The 16,786-nt window shown below is 39.3% G+C and overlaps 1 protein-coding gene across 1 annotated transcript in view; it reads left to right on the top strand.

Moving 5' to 3' along the window:
- The first annotated feature begins 2,722 nt into the window (after positions 1 to 2,722).
- CCDC141 (coiled-coil domain containing 141) overlaps positions 2,723 to 16,786 on the top strand; it is a 206,288-nt gene continuing 192,224 nt past the window's right edge. The window contains exons 1-2 of the mRNA XM_082657911.1: positions 2,723 to 2,849; positions 5,373 to 5,495. Of these exons, the coding sequence (XP_082514037.1) occupies positions 2,748 to 2,849; positions 5,373 to 5,495 (225 nt within the window). The 5' untranslated portion in view covers positions 2,723 to 2,747. The remainder of the gene's footprint in view (positions 2,850 to 5,372; positions 5,496 to 16,786) is intronic.

Consider the following 16,786-nt stretch of genomic DNA (forward strand, 5'->3'; position numbering starts at 1 on the left):
AAACTGCAAAGAATATGAGAATGCCTGTAAGGGTTTTTGTTTTGTTTTGTCTTTTTTTTTTTTTTTTTTTGGTGATGATAGGGGAGGTGGAGTATAAACAAGCTCAAAAAGCTTTAAAAAGTCTAATTATAGTGTAGCAATTTCTGTAGTACAATATATTTACTATTCTCCAAACTATTTTTCCAAATAATGCAACTTACAATTAAATATTATGCTAGATAAAGGGACATATAGACCAAGGTTCTAAATGAGCTGGATGTGGATGGAGAGGTCTGAAAAACAGAGCTTCTGAAGGGAGAAGGACTAAAGAGTTGAAGAGGAAAGAAATAGAAAGCAAGGGAAGGGGAGAGAAAAGTGATTCAAGTCTTTTCAAGATTTTAAAGCCAAGAATTTGAATTAAAAGAAAATTAGTTAGAAACCACGTAAATTCGTATATGCAGTTTACATTATTGCTCATGTCCACCAATGCAGAAAACATTTTCTGTGCAACACTCTGGGACTGCTTGGAAAGAAAGGTCATCTATACACAGATAGATACTACCTTTGCTGCTGAATTGTTGGATTAATCTTTTAACAAAGTCTTAACTATTTCTAATTCCCTTTGCCCTTAAGCCTTGGAATTAATCAGACTTTCAGCGGTGTTCTCTCTCCTCCCCACCTCTCTCCTTCCTTTCCCTTCCTGTGGGCCGGTGATTCCACACAGTCCACACGGCCCTCCACACCCTTTACATAATCATCCACCTGAAGTGGGGCTCTGTGGACATAACCACTCATTTCTAGCCGTGGTCTGTGCAGCCTGCTGCCAAAAGTTCCCTTCGCCTCCTGAGGGCCTTTAGGCAACTTTTGACACACACTGAGTTTCTAACAGTAGGGTTAACTTTGGGCGAAAGTGCACTGTGTATTTTGGGTGCGGGTCACTGTTTGCTGTTCTGGTTTGCCGTGTACACAAAGGCTTAAGCAAGGCTCCTCTGGGCATTTTAATTTAGGGTGTGGAGATTATGTGACACAGTTGTCAACTCTTGGTTTTCCTTCAGGCCAATTAGCTGAAAACTGGTTTCACTCAATTTGTTTTGGTTTGTTTGGACCAACTATTTGCTAAAGCAGAAGGAGCCCACCTTCAACACTGAGGCAGCCCCTACAGAGAGTCTGGGTTGGTTCTCTGCAAGCTCTCCATCCCTGCCATAAAATGAAACCATTTACAATATTTCCTACATCATGGTGTCTCTTGTCATCTGCTCTCCCGAGCTTGTTCCAAATGCTCCCTTTCTGCCTCGAGTAAAGTTCCCAGAGCCCAGGAACTGGGATCCAGGGTGGTTTCCTTTCACTGGAACAGCAGACAACTAGGTCATGGCTGCATAACTGCAGAGCAGCCAGGATATGCTCTGGGGAAAAAAAATAGTTGCTGAAACCAAAGTATATGTAAAAGCACTATTTCCCCTTTGATTCAAGAATATTATCATGAACCTTAGCAGAACAAAACAGTGGTGCTGACTCAGCCTTCTGAACATTGGCCCTGAACCTGATCGTGCTTTTAAATTGAGCTAAGGGTTTAAACAGCGAGTGGACTCATTTAACTCTGTTTATTGCTATATCCTCTGTTCTGGCTTTGTTCCAGAGATTTCCGATGGCTCCAGCAGCTCTGGAGTCAGTATCTCTGATGTGTTTGCATCTGACCTCTGACCTAAGCTTCAGGGTTATTTTCAGCTGTTTCTTGATAGGGAATCCAACAGCTGCTGTTTAATACCACCGACAACTTGTAACACACACTGAGTTTCTAGCAATAGGATTAATCTGCCGATCCTGGGCTCTGATTTAAGCTGTCTATAATTTTCCTGCACAAGGCATGGGGGAAAAGTAAAAACCGAATCTGAAGTACAATGTTATCCTTTTTTTAAAAAGTGTAGCGAAATATACATAGTCTTAACCTTTAATCCAAAAAACCCAAAACATTTTCCTGCTGCAATTAAAAGTAACAGCAAAGTATATTACTTCCTAGTAGTTGTGGCAACTGGACTTGAAAATACTGTTCAGTGGAGTAGATGGTCTTAAAGAAATCCTGACTTGGTAGATATCTATTGATAACTGCTCATTGAAATATTTTTTAAAATGTCCCTAAGAAATCTGAGACTGAGAAAATGTGACCATTTCATATAAATTTCATTTGACAAAAGGCAGTAAGTTTTAGGAAAACAGATTAATCCAAAAAGATATTTCAAACAATTTTGTGGCTTAATCCCAAAACAAATACCAGAACTTATTTTTAAAGTACATTTTTGGGAGTTTTCTTTGCATGGAGGAGACTTCAAAAATTTTGAAAAGATTGATACCCAGGTTAATGACTGGCTGGTTTCAAAGCCCACCAAAACTGTATAGATTCAGTGGCTAAAGTAATTTGGGTTGTGAGGATGTAATTCTTTTTCCATTTGCTATCAAACATCAGCTGATAGTCAGAGAGCTAGAAGCTGCCCTCTGCATTTAAGATAATGGCCAAAATAACAGGCGTTCAGTGTTACCATACTAGGGGTGTGGCTATTCTCTCCCGTTTTTTCCTCTCTCTCTCATGATAAACTCAATGGGGTTGTCTATTTTTAACCTCCTGTTCTTTCCTTTTGGCAGAGTAATCAGTGCGAGGGGAGCTCTTGCCCTGAATGAATCCAAGTAACCCCGGTGGTTGCCTTCTGAAATGACCAGCAGACACACAACTGTACGGAGGCTACCCAAAGCGTAAACTCTGGTTCTAATGTACCATGTCCAGCCAAGGAAGCCCTGGTGAGGAGTCTTCTACGACAACAGTCAGTTCAGTAGCTGTGCAGGCTGGGGACTCCAAAATCGTTATAGCCATCATAAAGGTAAGCTGACAACTTCCTTTTTTCTGTGTAGTTGTGGGCTTCTTGCTGTGTGCTGATAATCCTAAAGAACATTCCACACAATCGGCAGTACACGGCATATAGAAAAAAACCCAGCAGGTACATCTTATTGCTTTCTTAAATTGCAACTAAGAGAAAAACCTCTAAGTTTCAGCCAGTTGCTAGTTTCTCTTTCGGTTAGCCAGAAAACATCTATAAGCAGCTTGATTTTTCTAAAAAGCAACAACAAACTTTACCATATACTTTCAGTTTGGTTTTTAAAGACAAAGCATTTGTGATTAAAAGTTCGTGATTGCCAGGCTGGAGTCCAGTGGACCTGGGAAATATCTGTGATTTTTGAGAGTGGATGTGATGAAGGAGGGAAGAGGAGGGTCCCAGCAGATAAGGGGTGGCATTGTTTTGGCATGATGAGTGCAGGGAACACCTAATAAGAGACTGTGACACGTGCCCTCTGCAGCTTTGGTTCTGACATGGTAAAGACACTAGTAAATCCTTGTCACATGGTTGGGGGAATAAAGACCCTACCGGGGAAAGTGCTGAGGACATGTGTCAAATTTGCCCTTAACAGCAGGAAGTTGAAGCCACTTGGGACTTAAAGTTTTTTTTTTTTTTTTTCCATTTTATTTTATTTTATTTTGTCATGTGCTCACAGCATCTCTCTCTCCTCTCCCTGGCAGGTCACAGAGATAAATTAAAAATAAAATCTACAAGGAAAATAATTTATAAAAGCAATTCCCTTCAAGGTTTTTGCATGTTTTATGTCAAACAGTTTGCTCATTTGCAAAGGTGACCACACATCTTTAGGTTGAAGAAGGCATCCATGATTTTATTTCCCATGAATATGTCCTGTAAAAATCCCTGAAGCCTTATGCTTGGATTTAGACAACTCACCACCTCAGGAATTCAGTGTTTAATGAAGGGAATTTAGCAAACAAGCTGGTGCTCACCACAGCCTGTTACTTTCAGAGCCCCACCAAGCTTAATTGAATGACTTTTCTGGCCTTTTGTAAGAAGCATAGACGACAGGCCTGTTTACTTTCACTTAATTGCTTCGAACTTTATGTTAATGTGAAAATTATTAACAGGAAAGCAGCACTTGACATTGAGCAAAATGATTCACTCTAGAAGCACTGAATGCAAAGTGTGCCTACCCAGGCCGATTCCCCAGGGCTCTTAAGACTTGGTGTACATAAACAGAACCTCTGCTGTGTCCCTTGACCTCTATTCTTTTCAAGGGCAATGAGTGGACATGGAAAGAAGCCTGAAGCAAAAGTAGCAAAATTGATAATTTGTGTTTGATTCTATGATGCTTTGAGTAACTGCAAATTTCAGCAGAGAGGGAAAAGAGGAAAAATTACTGTTTTGTAAAAAAGTTAAATTTTCTTTCCCTTAAATATGAAACATTTCTTAGAGTAGGATGAGGAAGAATGCATACAGAGTAAATGATGAATCAGAGGTAAATTGACAGTAAGAAAATAAAACCTCTAAAATTGTACTGGAAACTCTTATTTTAACTGAACTGTGTTTCTAAGAATGTTCCCTCCGTCCTCCCTCCCCAGCTCCCTTAGTTCACTGCCATCCCATATGGAATAAACCCCAAGCTTTTCAAAGTGGGAAGTCCATCTGAAGGGAGTAGAAGTGCCTGTGTCTGCTCTATATGGACTTCTCATTTCTAAACAGTCTCAGGGCACTAATGATCTAGAATAGACATGTGGTTTCTCATTTCTCTTCAGCAATTCACTTAGCCACGTGCACATGCCTCATAGCGGTTCCTTTTGCTTCATCGGTTGTTTCTTCTTAGAAGAGCAATTCCTTAGGAAATGCAATGATGAATTATATCTTGGAGCAATGAAAGGGTCCTAAGTGTGGAAAACAAGCTGGCTGCATTCAAATAGCAGTTGTCACACATCTAATTTCACTGACACTTTTATACATACTTTATTGAATATTCAACAACAAAATTCGGAAAATATTGTTTTAATTTTGGAATAAGCGAAAAATCAGTTGCTTCATCTGCTGTTTATTCTTTCTGGTTGGATCAGCAAGGTCAGTGTAAAGACACTAATCAGCCTACATTACATTTATGAAACTTTTTCCCTTTGGTGTAGTTTGCACCCTACTTGCTCAGATCACTATTTTTATAGAGTTCAGTTTTGTGAGTGAGAGAATGTAAAAGTGTGTGAATTATTCTATAATTTTGTACTCTTCAATAATACATAACCTACTGTATATATTCCTCATTTGGGAATTTTGAATTTATATCCAGTATGCTAAGAGAAAGGAATTTATCCTAAGCATAAAAAAAAAGAAGGAAAGACAGGGCATGGATTTATGTTAGACCTGTTCTATTTCAATTTATGTAAGGCCTATCTATCTCTGTGGAAAGAATAAAGTATTCACAGTGTAACTGGAAACTTAAAAAAAAGAAAAGAAAAAAAAGGAGAAGGGTGAAAGGAAAGGAACAAGAGGAACTAAAAGTACATTTTATTTCATTTTTATTTTTAGTGTGGCAAGTGGGTACAACTTCAATTGGCTGAATCACAGCCCAATCTTCTGGAAATTGGAAGCAATCAAGATGAAACCAAAAAACTTCTTCATGATCATGAACTTCTTTTGGCCAAGCTTAAGGTAAGATATTAAGATATGAAGCAGATACAAAATTAAAAAGAAATAAAAAGCTGTTTCTTACACTTCCTCTTGATTCCCCTGATGCCACTGGCCTATGTCCAGGTTAACATAGTGCCAGATAGGTAATGGAAAAACACTATAGTTATTTATGAGCAAACACCAACATTGGAGAGAATGAACAAGATTGTTTTCAACTTTCCCTAATGTGATAGAAAATATGGAGTGATAATATTTTCACTGTGGAGAAATAAGTACCTTCTTTTTCCTGGCTGCCTCGGTGGAAAAAAAAAAAATTCCTTCATTTTTCCATTTCATGCAACATACTGTCAAGCCACAACAACAGATCCAAACTTCCTATTGTTAATGAGACCTGCTGGCAAAAATAATATAGAGGCTTTTTCCTCTCGAACTATTGAAAATATCTGATTTTATATTTAATATTAAGAGTTCTTGAAACCAAAGAATGGTTTTAATAAATAGAGTTATTATTACCTATATGTTGTGATTATTTAGTTAAGAATCTAGAAACAGTGTTGGTTTGAGATTGCCGGATAAGGTATCTAATCAGAGACAAGAATGTCGTTTGTGGGGCCCTGTGCAAAGTGAAAATGTGGGACTCCTTGTTCAAAAAGCAGGAAAAAGCTTTTTCTTGGCCTGTCATGGTGTTTTTTTAAATCTGCTATGTAATGTCTGGCTCCTTCAGCCATGGGGATATATGTGGGGTGAGTGCACCCCTCACAGGCACTGGGCCTCAGTCCCAGCTCAGTGCAGAGGGTGTGGGCCTAACCCCAACCCTTCCTGAGCTGTGCCCTGACCCCTGCCAGGGCAGATGACAGAGGTCACTGAGCAGGGGCGGGAGAGCAGACAGGATAGCAAAGAGATTCTCTCCCCGGAGGGCAGGACCACACGCGAGATGAAGCTCCCATCCCCCAGCACTTCCTCTGTTGTCCCATTGGACTTCACTTATAAAACACACAGTCAAAGATAAAATTGTTAAGAATTTCAAGACAGTGACCGGTAAGACGTTAAACTACAAGTGGTTTCTCCGTCTGAGAACGGAGCCCTGTGCAGCAGCCAGCTCTGTGAGTAATAACCCTCTTAAGCAAATGAATGTCATCACTAAGATCAAAGAGGTTTGATTCAGAAGGCTGCAATGACTAGATGTTCTGTGTCTTCAGTACTTTAATATTACTGGCTTCTTTGAACATCTAGGCTGGAATTTCCACTTGCTTCCTAGATTTAGAGGCAGATCTGTTCTGCTTCTGACATATACCAACAGCAGTAGTAAAAGTAAAAGGGTAAATCAGACTGAGAAGTTGAAGAAAGAATTAGTACTGAAGCAAGGGGTTATTAGAATCCAGAATTTATTCTCCTGTGTAGACAGCTCCTTGCGCTGGGCTCTGGGCTGTCTTTCAAGGAAGAAATCCCTGGCGACCAGGAAGTCCTTGGTATATCTTAAAAAACACACAATGATGTGAACAGTCATTGAACCAGGAATCAAAAGACCTATGTTTTAGCACTAATTGTGCTGCTAACTAGTGTCGTTTGGCCAACAATTCAAGGTTTTGCTGCTACACAAAAAGCTTATATTATGAATTGTGGAAACCCACCACTTCCTTGCAATTCTTGCCCATCCACAGAGGTTTACTTTCTCAAGGTCTCCTGTGTCCCCAGCCCCTTCATGTGTACCTGCCGACTGTTTCTAAAGTTAACCTGGATTTGAAGCTACATCCCTTCCCCAGGTCCCGCTAGCAATTCATGCCCAGCCAGCACTTTCAGGTACACTGATGAACTGTGAGTGGTGGGGAAGCTCACAGCAGTCTGGGTCTCTCAGGCTACCTCTTTCCCCCCCCAATCCTATTCCTGTCCAGGCCCACAACTCCAGGGAGAATTCTTTTGTAAGCAGAGCAGTTCATCTCTCCTTAACGACTATGCTCAAATTTGCATACCTACATCCATTCAGGAGCTCAGCTGGAAAAGTGTTTTCCATCAACAGGATCCATCTTTAGAAGGTGCTTTTGATTCTCAATTTTAAAGTCTTGTCCTTTAATGCCAGTCTTCTGGCTATGGACTAGCCTTCTGGACTTCACACTTTTATCTGTAAAAATGATTGGGAGAGGATGAATCAAAGGTTCATATCTATTGCGGATCTTACCATAACAAGCAATGGAATAGTGGGATCATTCTGCCTCTCTGTACGTGGATCTAATGGATCAAAAAAGCCTTTTGGCTTCACGCAGGCCTCTAACCATGACCTCTTAATGTCTATCTCCCATACTCTCTCCCACCCCACCTTACCCAACAAACCAGCCACTTACCCCCAAGAAATTTTAAGTAGTAGCATCGTTTTGGTTAAAAAAAATCAAGGGGTCTGAAGTCTGTTTCAGATTTGCTGACAAAATACTTTTTTAAATAAGAAAAATGTGATTTCCATATTGCAAATAGATAGAGCACTAATTTAATCAGTGTACTAGTTATTATGCTGTTAGGGTAGGTACAGTCTTAACCTGTAGCAGAAAATTGTTGTACCAAGTCATTTTTAATATGAGCTTTTTGAATGATAGGAACATTAGTAGTTCAATAAGCCAATAATATTTCATATTTAATGTTCATTCCAGTCCTTTTCCTATGCACAGGGCCCTGGGATTTGTTCTAATTATAAAGAAGAATGTACTCTTAGGAGTGTCGGGAGGGTGTAGGAGTTCTGTGCTGAGTCCACTCTGCTTTGGGCAAAGCAGATAGACTCTCTTGTCTCAGGTTCTTTATTTGAAAAATTATGATAATAACAGATACCCTTAAACACCTAAAAAGGAAATATGGGGGAGACATGCAATGATTTATAGAAGCGCTTGCTGTTGATAATTAATGTATCAAAGAAATTTGGATGTTTAATTTGATAGAAAAGCTATTTTCCACCTTCCATTGAAAAATATCTCAGACCATAATAATTTAGACTAAAGGGAAAAATTCTGGAAACACAGAATTTTTATGAGTGTTTCTAATGTTGGTAATATCTTATACCCCAGAGATCTGATTTTCCTTTCAGCAGGGTACTTAACCATTCCTGTGGAGTGTCCAGAGAAAAAATATTTCCCTATTTTCAGTGGGGAAAACATAGTCATGTGGAAAAAGCATTCATTCCCTAAAGGCATCTAGATTCCCAAACCAGACTCATTATTTTTAATGAGAAAGAAGAAGTTCAGGAGAGGGGAGAGGGAGATGTAAGCAGGTAACAAAAATCTGTCTGTGGCCACTGTCAACACTATCCTCAGATGGTCAAAGAGGAAAAGAGGGGTTGGAAATGCCTTACAAATGTTGCTGAGAACGTTCTATCCCTCAGTATCCATCTTGCAAGTAACTACATTGCTATTGTGCAAAGGAGTTGCAACTGTAAGAACCAAGAAAACCTCTGGACCCTAGCTCCTGTATTTGTATTTAATATATGATATTAGCATTCAGTGAAGAATGACCTTTTAAAGTATAAAAAACTGAAAAATTTCACCTCTGACTTGACTCATAAATCTATCAACTCCCTGATTCTGACTAAATCTCTGACCCAGTGAATGTTTATTTTTGTCCTGTTTCTCTTTACTTAGTTAAAAATGAATAGTCAAAATGTATTAGTAGTAAAGTTTAAAGTCTTACTAAAAGTTATTCCTTAAATAAGGAATAATGTGATTTTCTGCTGTAAGCTGGAATATTTAGTGTGAATACATTATTTAAAAAAATTATTATTGTGGTAAAAAAATATATACTTTTTTTTTTTTTTTTTTTTGCGGTACACGGGCCTCTCACTGTTGTGGCCTCTCTCGTTGCGGAGCACAGGCTCCGGACGCGCAGGCTCAGTGGCCATGGCTCACGGACCCAGCCGCTCCACGACATGTGGGATCTTCCCTGACCGGGGCACAAACCCGTGTCCCCTGCACTGGCAGGCAGACTCTCAACCACTGCGCCACCAGGGAAGCCCAATCTCAACCATTTTTAAGTGTACAATTCAGGGGCATTAATTATATTAAGCATGTTGTGCAACCATCACAGCTATCAATTTCCCAAACTTTTTCATCACCCCAAACAGAAACTCTGTAGCTATTAAGCAAAGACTCCCACTCCTCCCTTCCCTGGTTACCTCTAATCTACTTTCTGCCCTTATGAATTTGTCCGTTTTAGGTATTTCATGTAAATAGAATCATGTAATATTTATCCTTTTGTGTCTGGCTTATTTCACTTAGCATATAATGTTTTCAAGAATCATCCATATTGTAGCAGGTATCAGACCTTCATTCCTTTTTATGAATGAATAATTTTCAAATATATGGATATACCACATTTTATTTATTCACTCATCTGTCCATGGACACTTGGGTTATTTCCACTTTTTCAGCTACTGTAAATAATGCTACAGTGAATGTTGGTGTACAGGTATCTGTTTGAGTACCTGCTTTCAATTCTTTTGGAGTGGAATTGCCTAGTCATAGGGCATTTCTGTGCTAAGTCTTTGAGGAAACACCAAAATGTTTTTCACAGCAGCTGCGCCATATTACATTCCCATCAGCAATGTACAGGTGTTCCAATTTCTTCACATCCCGGTTAAACTTGTTTTTTAGTTTGTTTGTTTTGCGGTACGCGGGCCTCTCATTGTTGTGGCCTCTCCCGTTGCGGAGCACAGGCTCCGGACGCGCAGGCTCAGTGGCCATGGCTCACGGGCCCAGCTGCTCCGCGGCATGTGGGATCTTCCCAGACCGGGGCACAAACCCGTGTCCCCTGCATTGGCAGGCGAACTCTCAACCACTGAGCCACCAGGGAAGCCCAAACTTGTTATTTTCTCTGTGTGTGTATGTGTGTGTGTTTAATTATAGCCATCCTATTAGGTGTGAAGTGATATCTTGTGGTGGTTTTGATTTGTATTTCTTTAATGACTAATGACGTTAAATATCTTTTCATGTGCTTACTGGACAATTGTATATCTTCTTCGGACAAATGTCTTTCACCCATTTTTTAATTGGGTTGCTTGTTTTTTGTTACTGAGTTGTAGGAGTTCTTTGCATATTCTGAATATTAATTCCTTGTCAGATATAGGATTTGCAAATATTTTCTCCCATTCTGTAGATTATCTTTTCACTTTCTTGATGATGGTCTTAATAATATATTTTAATAAAGTAAGTCTGTGTGACTTGAATTATATATATTTACATATTAGAGAAAATTTTATAGCATGTGTGTTGTGAATGTGATGGAACGTTTTAGAACAGTATTGGAAGAGGACTAACCTATTTTACATTATCTATGTCATAGCAGTGTTTTACCCTAAATGTTTACTTCATATAGGAGATTTGTTTTCTCTCCTTCGTGTTTTCCTATAGACCCACAAGTTAGGGAATTCTACTCTCTCAGAAATGTTGTGGACGATGCTTTCACCCATGTTTTCTCTTCCCTTCTCTTCCTTTAGGAGTGAGGGGGCGGGGGGTGTTACCCAGTTGGTGAGACTAGGGGAAGAAGTGGCCACCATGGGGAAGCCAGCCTCAAAGGCTCTCTCTGCAGACTCTGACTACCCGTGGGCTGCAGGTTCTCTAGTCTCTCTGCTTCTGCATGATTTGGCCAGATGTCCCTATGTGGAAGAGGAAGGCCACAATCCAACCTACACAGAGCAGCCAAATATGTGTCTATACCTCAGACCCAGTTGTCTCCATAGGCAGGTCACAAGGACTAGATTTTTAAAGAGAAAAAGTAGGAAGTCAAATCAAACCCACCCTCCAGTCCAGCTTTACCAGTAATAAGAGCAGATATTTTGATCCATATCTGACCTTGATGTCTGTTTCTCAGTTGATTTGGAATCTTGAGGAGAGGTGAAATTAATTGGCACCTTCCAAATTCCAACACTTAATTGATCTTTGGTTCAAAGGCATCTGTGTCTTAGTGTTCTATACATGTAAAGTACCTGGCATATTTTCACTAATCATTTTGACAAAGGTCACTGAAACAATGTAGGAACAATGCAGGGTTCCTGAGGGAGTGGGAACTAGTGGGTGGTATAATTTCTCTTTTAGGCTTTTGAGAATAGAGAACTTTTATATTTAAAAAACAAAAATAGTATTCTCACAACTATGAAACAGCAAAACTTCCCAGTGATTTTCCCTGGCTGACTTAACACTTTCCTAGTGTACAGGGTATTTCTTTTCCCAGATGTTCAGTTCCAGTGAACAGTATGGAGCTGTGGAGCGAAATAAAATTCGAATAGCATTCTCTGTATTTGGAAAGTGTCATGGGCAATCTTATAAAATATTGTTTTTATAAGATAGGTTGGTTTAAGAGGCTAGAGAGTCCATGAAATAGGCTTCTCAGACATGGAGTTAAGGCACATTAAGATCGCAGATATTACAAATAATTTGTTACTAGTTTGGGCTAAGCCGCAGTTCAGAGGATGTCCATACTTAATGAAGTGTTGATATGAGTTGATTTACTAGAGGGGAAGGAGTTCTATAAGGAGAAAATTTTGTTGGCACAGAGCCTGAAGAGTACAAAATTTGGAAAGGATGCTCTCTATCTTATCCCTGTCTTGGTTTAGCAGTCAAGGTTGGGCTCCTTGGCTGAAGCTGAAGGGCCTGTGGGAAACATGAAGCACTCATCGTATTGCTTTGTGGCTGGGACACCAAGTGACACAGAGTCCACAAGAAGAGAAGCATCTTCCACACTTCTGCAAGGAACAGAGCAGGGCTTGGTTATAGCAGATACTGACAACTTTTTTGACAACTCTAGAAGAACCCAATATACAAGAAGATTACGGTAGATTAAAAATGGCCATAAAGTCTTTGGCACTCTTCCCAATGAGAAATGGGGTCTATGTTCATTCCCTTAAAACTGGTCAGACTCTGGGACTGCTTTGAGCAAAAGAATACAGCATAGATGATGTGGTGCCAGTTTCCAGTCCAGTCTCAAGAGACTGGCTGCTTTCTCTTCCTGTAATTTCAAATAGTTGCTCCTGGAACCTAACCAACTGAGTACGTCAAGGAGCACTATGGAGAGGCCCATGTGGACAAGAACTGAGGGTCCCAGCAACAGCTCTGGCTGAGATCCTGGCCAACAGCCAACCAATTTGCCAGCCCTGTGAGCGAGCCATTTGAGCCATCTTGAAAGTTGATTCTCCAGACCTGGTTGGGCTTTCAACCTGACCTATGCGGAACAGAGACAAGTCTTACCCACTGAGCCCTGCCTGAGAATCATGAGCACAATAAATAATTGTTATTTTAGGTCTTTAGAGTGTGCAGTGGTTTGTCACACAGCAGTAGATAACTGGAACAGAGGGCAAGAGCAATGGTGACATCCTCTAGGGATTTTGAAGGCAACGCTCATGAATGAAAAGAGACAGGCAGAAGAAAGCAAGAGTTTTCATGGAGAGATAGTTGAGAAGCAGAACTAAGATTCTTTAAAATGAAAGATGGTATGATAAATAAGTAAATAAATAAAAAGAAAATTTTAAAGTTTGTGAATGATCTACTTTTGGAAAAATGATTCTGAAAAGCAGATGCAAAGATATCTATTATAATGTTAGTCTCTTTGACTTGAATTTTAATATACTTTCTTGATCAGGAGGAAAAAGTTTGTAGTTATAATTCAGCACACAGGGGTGTGCACAGAATATTATGGGTATATTGTGGAAGGAATGACTAATTCTGCCAGGAAAACTAGGGGAAGCTTGACAGAGAAAGTGACTTATGAGCTGTCCCGGAGGTGAATATGAGTTTTCCAGACACCACTGACCAATTTAAAGGACAAACGATGAACTGGAAGGAAAATATTTGCAATTTATATGACAGTCAAAGGGTTATACTCCTTCATGTTGATAAGAAAGACAAATAAGCCAAAAATAAATAAATAAAAAATAGACTATTCACAGAAGAGAGGCAGATTGCCAATAAACATGTAAAAAGAAACTCAATGTCAATAATGGCCTGAGAAATGAAACTAAATAATGATAAAAAGATAAATTTTTAATTGCCTATACACCATTAAAAGTTTAAAATATTGATAACATTCAGTGATGGTGAGAATGTGAGGAAAGGGGCGTTCTACTATACTGTTGGTGAGAATTTGGATTAACACAATCATTTTGGAAACTAGCAAGCATTAAAATGTCAAATGCTCACATCCTGAGACTCAGCAACCTCACCTCTGGGAATTCATCCTTGGAAATGAAAGCGCTAGTAAGGATACAGATATGAAGATGCTTTGCTATGATATTAAGCATCTTTTCACATGTTTTTGGTAGAATAACCTAACTGGAAACAAAACAATGTCCAACAATAGGGGAATAAATTTATAAGCTGATTATTTATGCTACTTTTATACTGTGGAAGAGTATGCTGAGCCCTAGGATTATTGCTGTGACATAGATGAACCTGTGAGTGTTTAAACCAGTGTTGGTTGGGCTTTATGTTATTTGTCACCAACATATTCCTATTTGAAAACTTGGTCAAAAGTCAGGATCACAACTAACATTTTTGAGATCATAGGCCTGTAGTTTCCAAGCTGTTAATTATTTTAAAATACTCCTTTAAAATATAAATCTACAAGCAAAAATTTTTAATGGAAAGTAGAACCCATAGTCCTTATTAGTTATGAAAAGAGGGTCTTGGTCCAAGATTTGGACTGACAAGGCAGAACTCTGACAGTTCAAGAAATATAAGTGAGGGGTAGTAGAGGTAAGATTGTAGCTGGTAGCATAGGACCCACTCACCCCCACTCCCAATCTTCAATATACTGAGTTATATTAAATGTCAGGGTAAAAATATACCTTTTTCATTCTATACAGAAGGCAACAGATACTTCTGCTCCAGAAAAGCCATAAGTAAGTATTGTACTTAACCAAGAATGAGGGGATTTTGTTTTGTTTATTTGTTTTAAGTCTAGTACGACTCCTACCTGATTAGCCTTAGCCAGAATGCATCTTTTCGAAACTCTAGACTTATCTTAGATATACTATAAGTATAAATGTGTAAAACTCAAGATGTTTTCAAATAACATGGCTATATCATTCTCATGACAAGTTCATCTAGCTATTAGTCCTCAGGAGAATACATCAAACTTCTAATTCTGTGCTTAGCTCTGATCTTCAAATTACCTGTATCCTCTATCTCCCACCTAACACATATTTGAAGTTCAGGGACTTGAGTGAGATTAGAATTTTTGTCTTTTTTTTTTTTAATGTCTTAAAGTTGGATACTAGTTCCAGTTCCAGGAAAGATGGAATAAATAGCCTCCACCCTGTCTCCATTAAATGCAACTATAAACCCTGGCAGTATGTATGTGTGCTGAGGATGCTGAAAAGGAGGGACTAGCATGTAGATTAGGGAAAGAGACCAGAATTCCAAAGGCCACCAAGCCAGCAGTATTGTTTTTTCTCTCTTCAATATTACCCAGCTTGGATTCAAAAGCAAGTTGACACTCTGAAGTATGCATCAGATATGGACAGAAAAAGTTCCAGAAAAATTTTCTCTTTCAGATCTGAGCACTAGAAAGAGGACTTCTGTGAGTCAGACAGAAAGGGAGGAAATACTGTGCTTTTGCCTTTGCTTTGTGCTTTTCTATTCTCTCTTCCCCAGCCCAGGCAATCCCCCAGCGATGGTGAAGATGGAGGCAACAGGCAGGTGCCTGAATCTCTGAGGTAGGGGGTCCTCTCTGACCAGAGGACCCGTGGTCCCTGAGCTTGTTGTAAATTCACATGGCGTTTTCCTCCCTCTGTTCTCCCCACTGCTTGGTCCGGCAGACACAGTGGTGGGAAGGAAACCAAAGCCCCAGGTTTCAGGCCAGAGGACCAGTAAGGGGGCTTCTATGGTACAAATTTCAGGCACTGGGTCAAGCCAGTGAAATGAGAAGACAGAGAAGGTGAGAGAGCAGTCTCACCGTTCAGCCCAGTAACTCACGTTATACAGATGGCTGATTTTCTTAAAGAAATCCTAATTACTCTGTCAGTAGAGAGGGAACTCTAAAAACCATGAGCTGTTAGATTCAGTTTTGTAGGACATGTTTTTTTTTTACTTTAAGTTCAGCTCAAAACATATCCGAAGTATTTACATAATCGGAACTAGAGAAACCCAAACCACTGAAGGCTGTTGCAGCTGCTTTCTGAAAGCCTGAGATTTCTGCTTCAGTGTTCCCATAGGCTATTAAACTTTTATTAATGTGTCGGACAGAAAATACTTTGCTAGTGTGTTATACTTCTGAGAGCAGCAATAAATAGAAACATATAATGTGAACCACAAATGCAATCTCATATTTACTTTTATTTATTTATTTTTCCAGTTTTATTGAGATAATTGGCGTACATCACCATATAAATTTAAGGCATACAGCGTGATGGTTTGATTTACATATATTGTGAAATGATCACCACATTGGTTCAGCTAAGATGCATCTTCTTATACAGGTACAATAAAAAAAAGAAAGAAGAAAAGGAAAAAAAATTCTCCTTGTGATAAGAACTCCCTTACTCTCTTAACAGCTTTCCCCTGTATCATGCAGCAGTGTTAGCTCTAGACATTGTGTTGTATGTTACATCTTATAACTGGAAGTTTGTGCTGTTGACCACCTCCCTCCAATTCCCCCTCTCCACACCTTCTGCCTCTGGTAACTACCAATCTGTTCTCTGTATCCATGAGCTCAGTTTTGATGTTTGTTTGTTTTCTTTTTAGATTCCACATGTAAGTGAGATCATACAGCTATTTGTCTTTCTCTGACTTATTTCACTTAGCACAATGCTTTCAAGGTCCATTCATGTTGTTGCAAATGGTAGGATTTCGTTGTTTTTCTTATGACTGAATGATATTCCATTGTATGTATATACCACATCTTCTTTATCCACTCATCCATCAGTGGACACTTAGGTTGCTTCTGTGTCTTGGCTATTGTAAATAATGCTGTTATGAACATGGGGGTGCAGATATCTTTTGAGTTACTGTTTTCACTTCCTTTGGATATATTCCCAGAAATGTATCATTTGATAGTTCTATTTTCAACATTTTGAGGATCCTCCATACTGTTTGCCATAGTAGCTGTACCAATTTACAATCCTACCAGCAGTGCACAAGGGTTCCCTTATCTCCACATCCATGCCAGCATTATTATCTCTTGACTTTTTGATGATGGTCATTCTGTCAGGTGAGCGGTGATGTCTCATTGTGCTTTTTTCTTTTCTTTTCTTTTTTTTAAATGAATTAATTAATTTTTATTTTTGGCTGTGTTGGGTCTTTGTTGCTGCGTGTGGGCTTTCTCTAGTTGTGGCGAGCAGGGGCTACTCT

This window comes from Grampus griseus (genome assembly GCF_964374135.1).
Source record: "Grampus griseus genome assembly, chromosome: 7".
Lineage (NCBI taxonomy): Eukaryota > Metazoa > Chordata > Mammalia > Artiodactyla > Delphinidae > Grampus > Grampus griseus.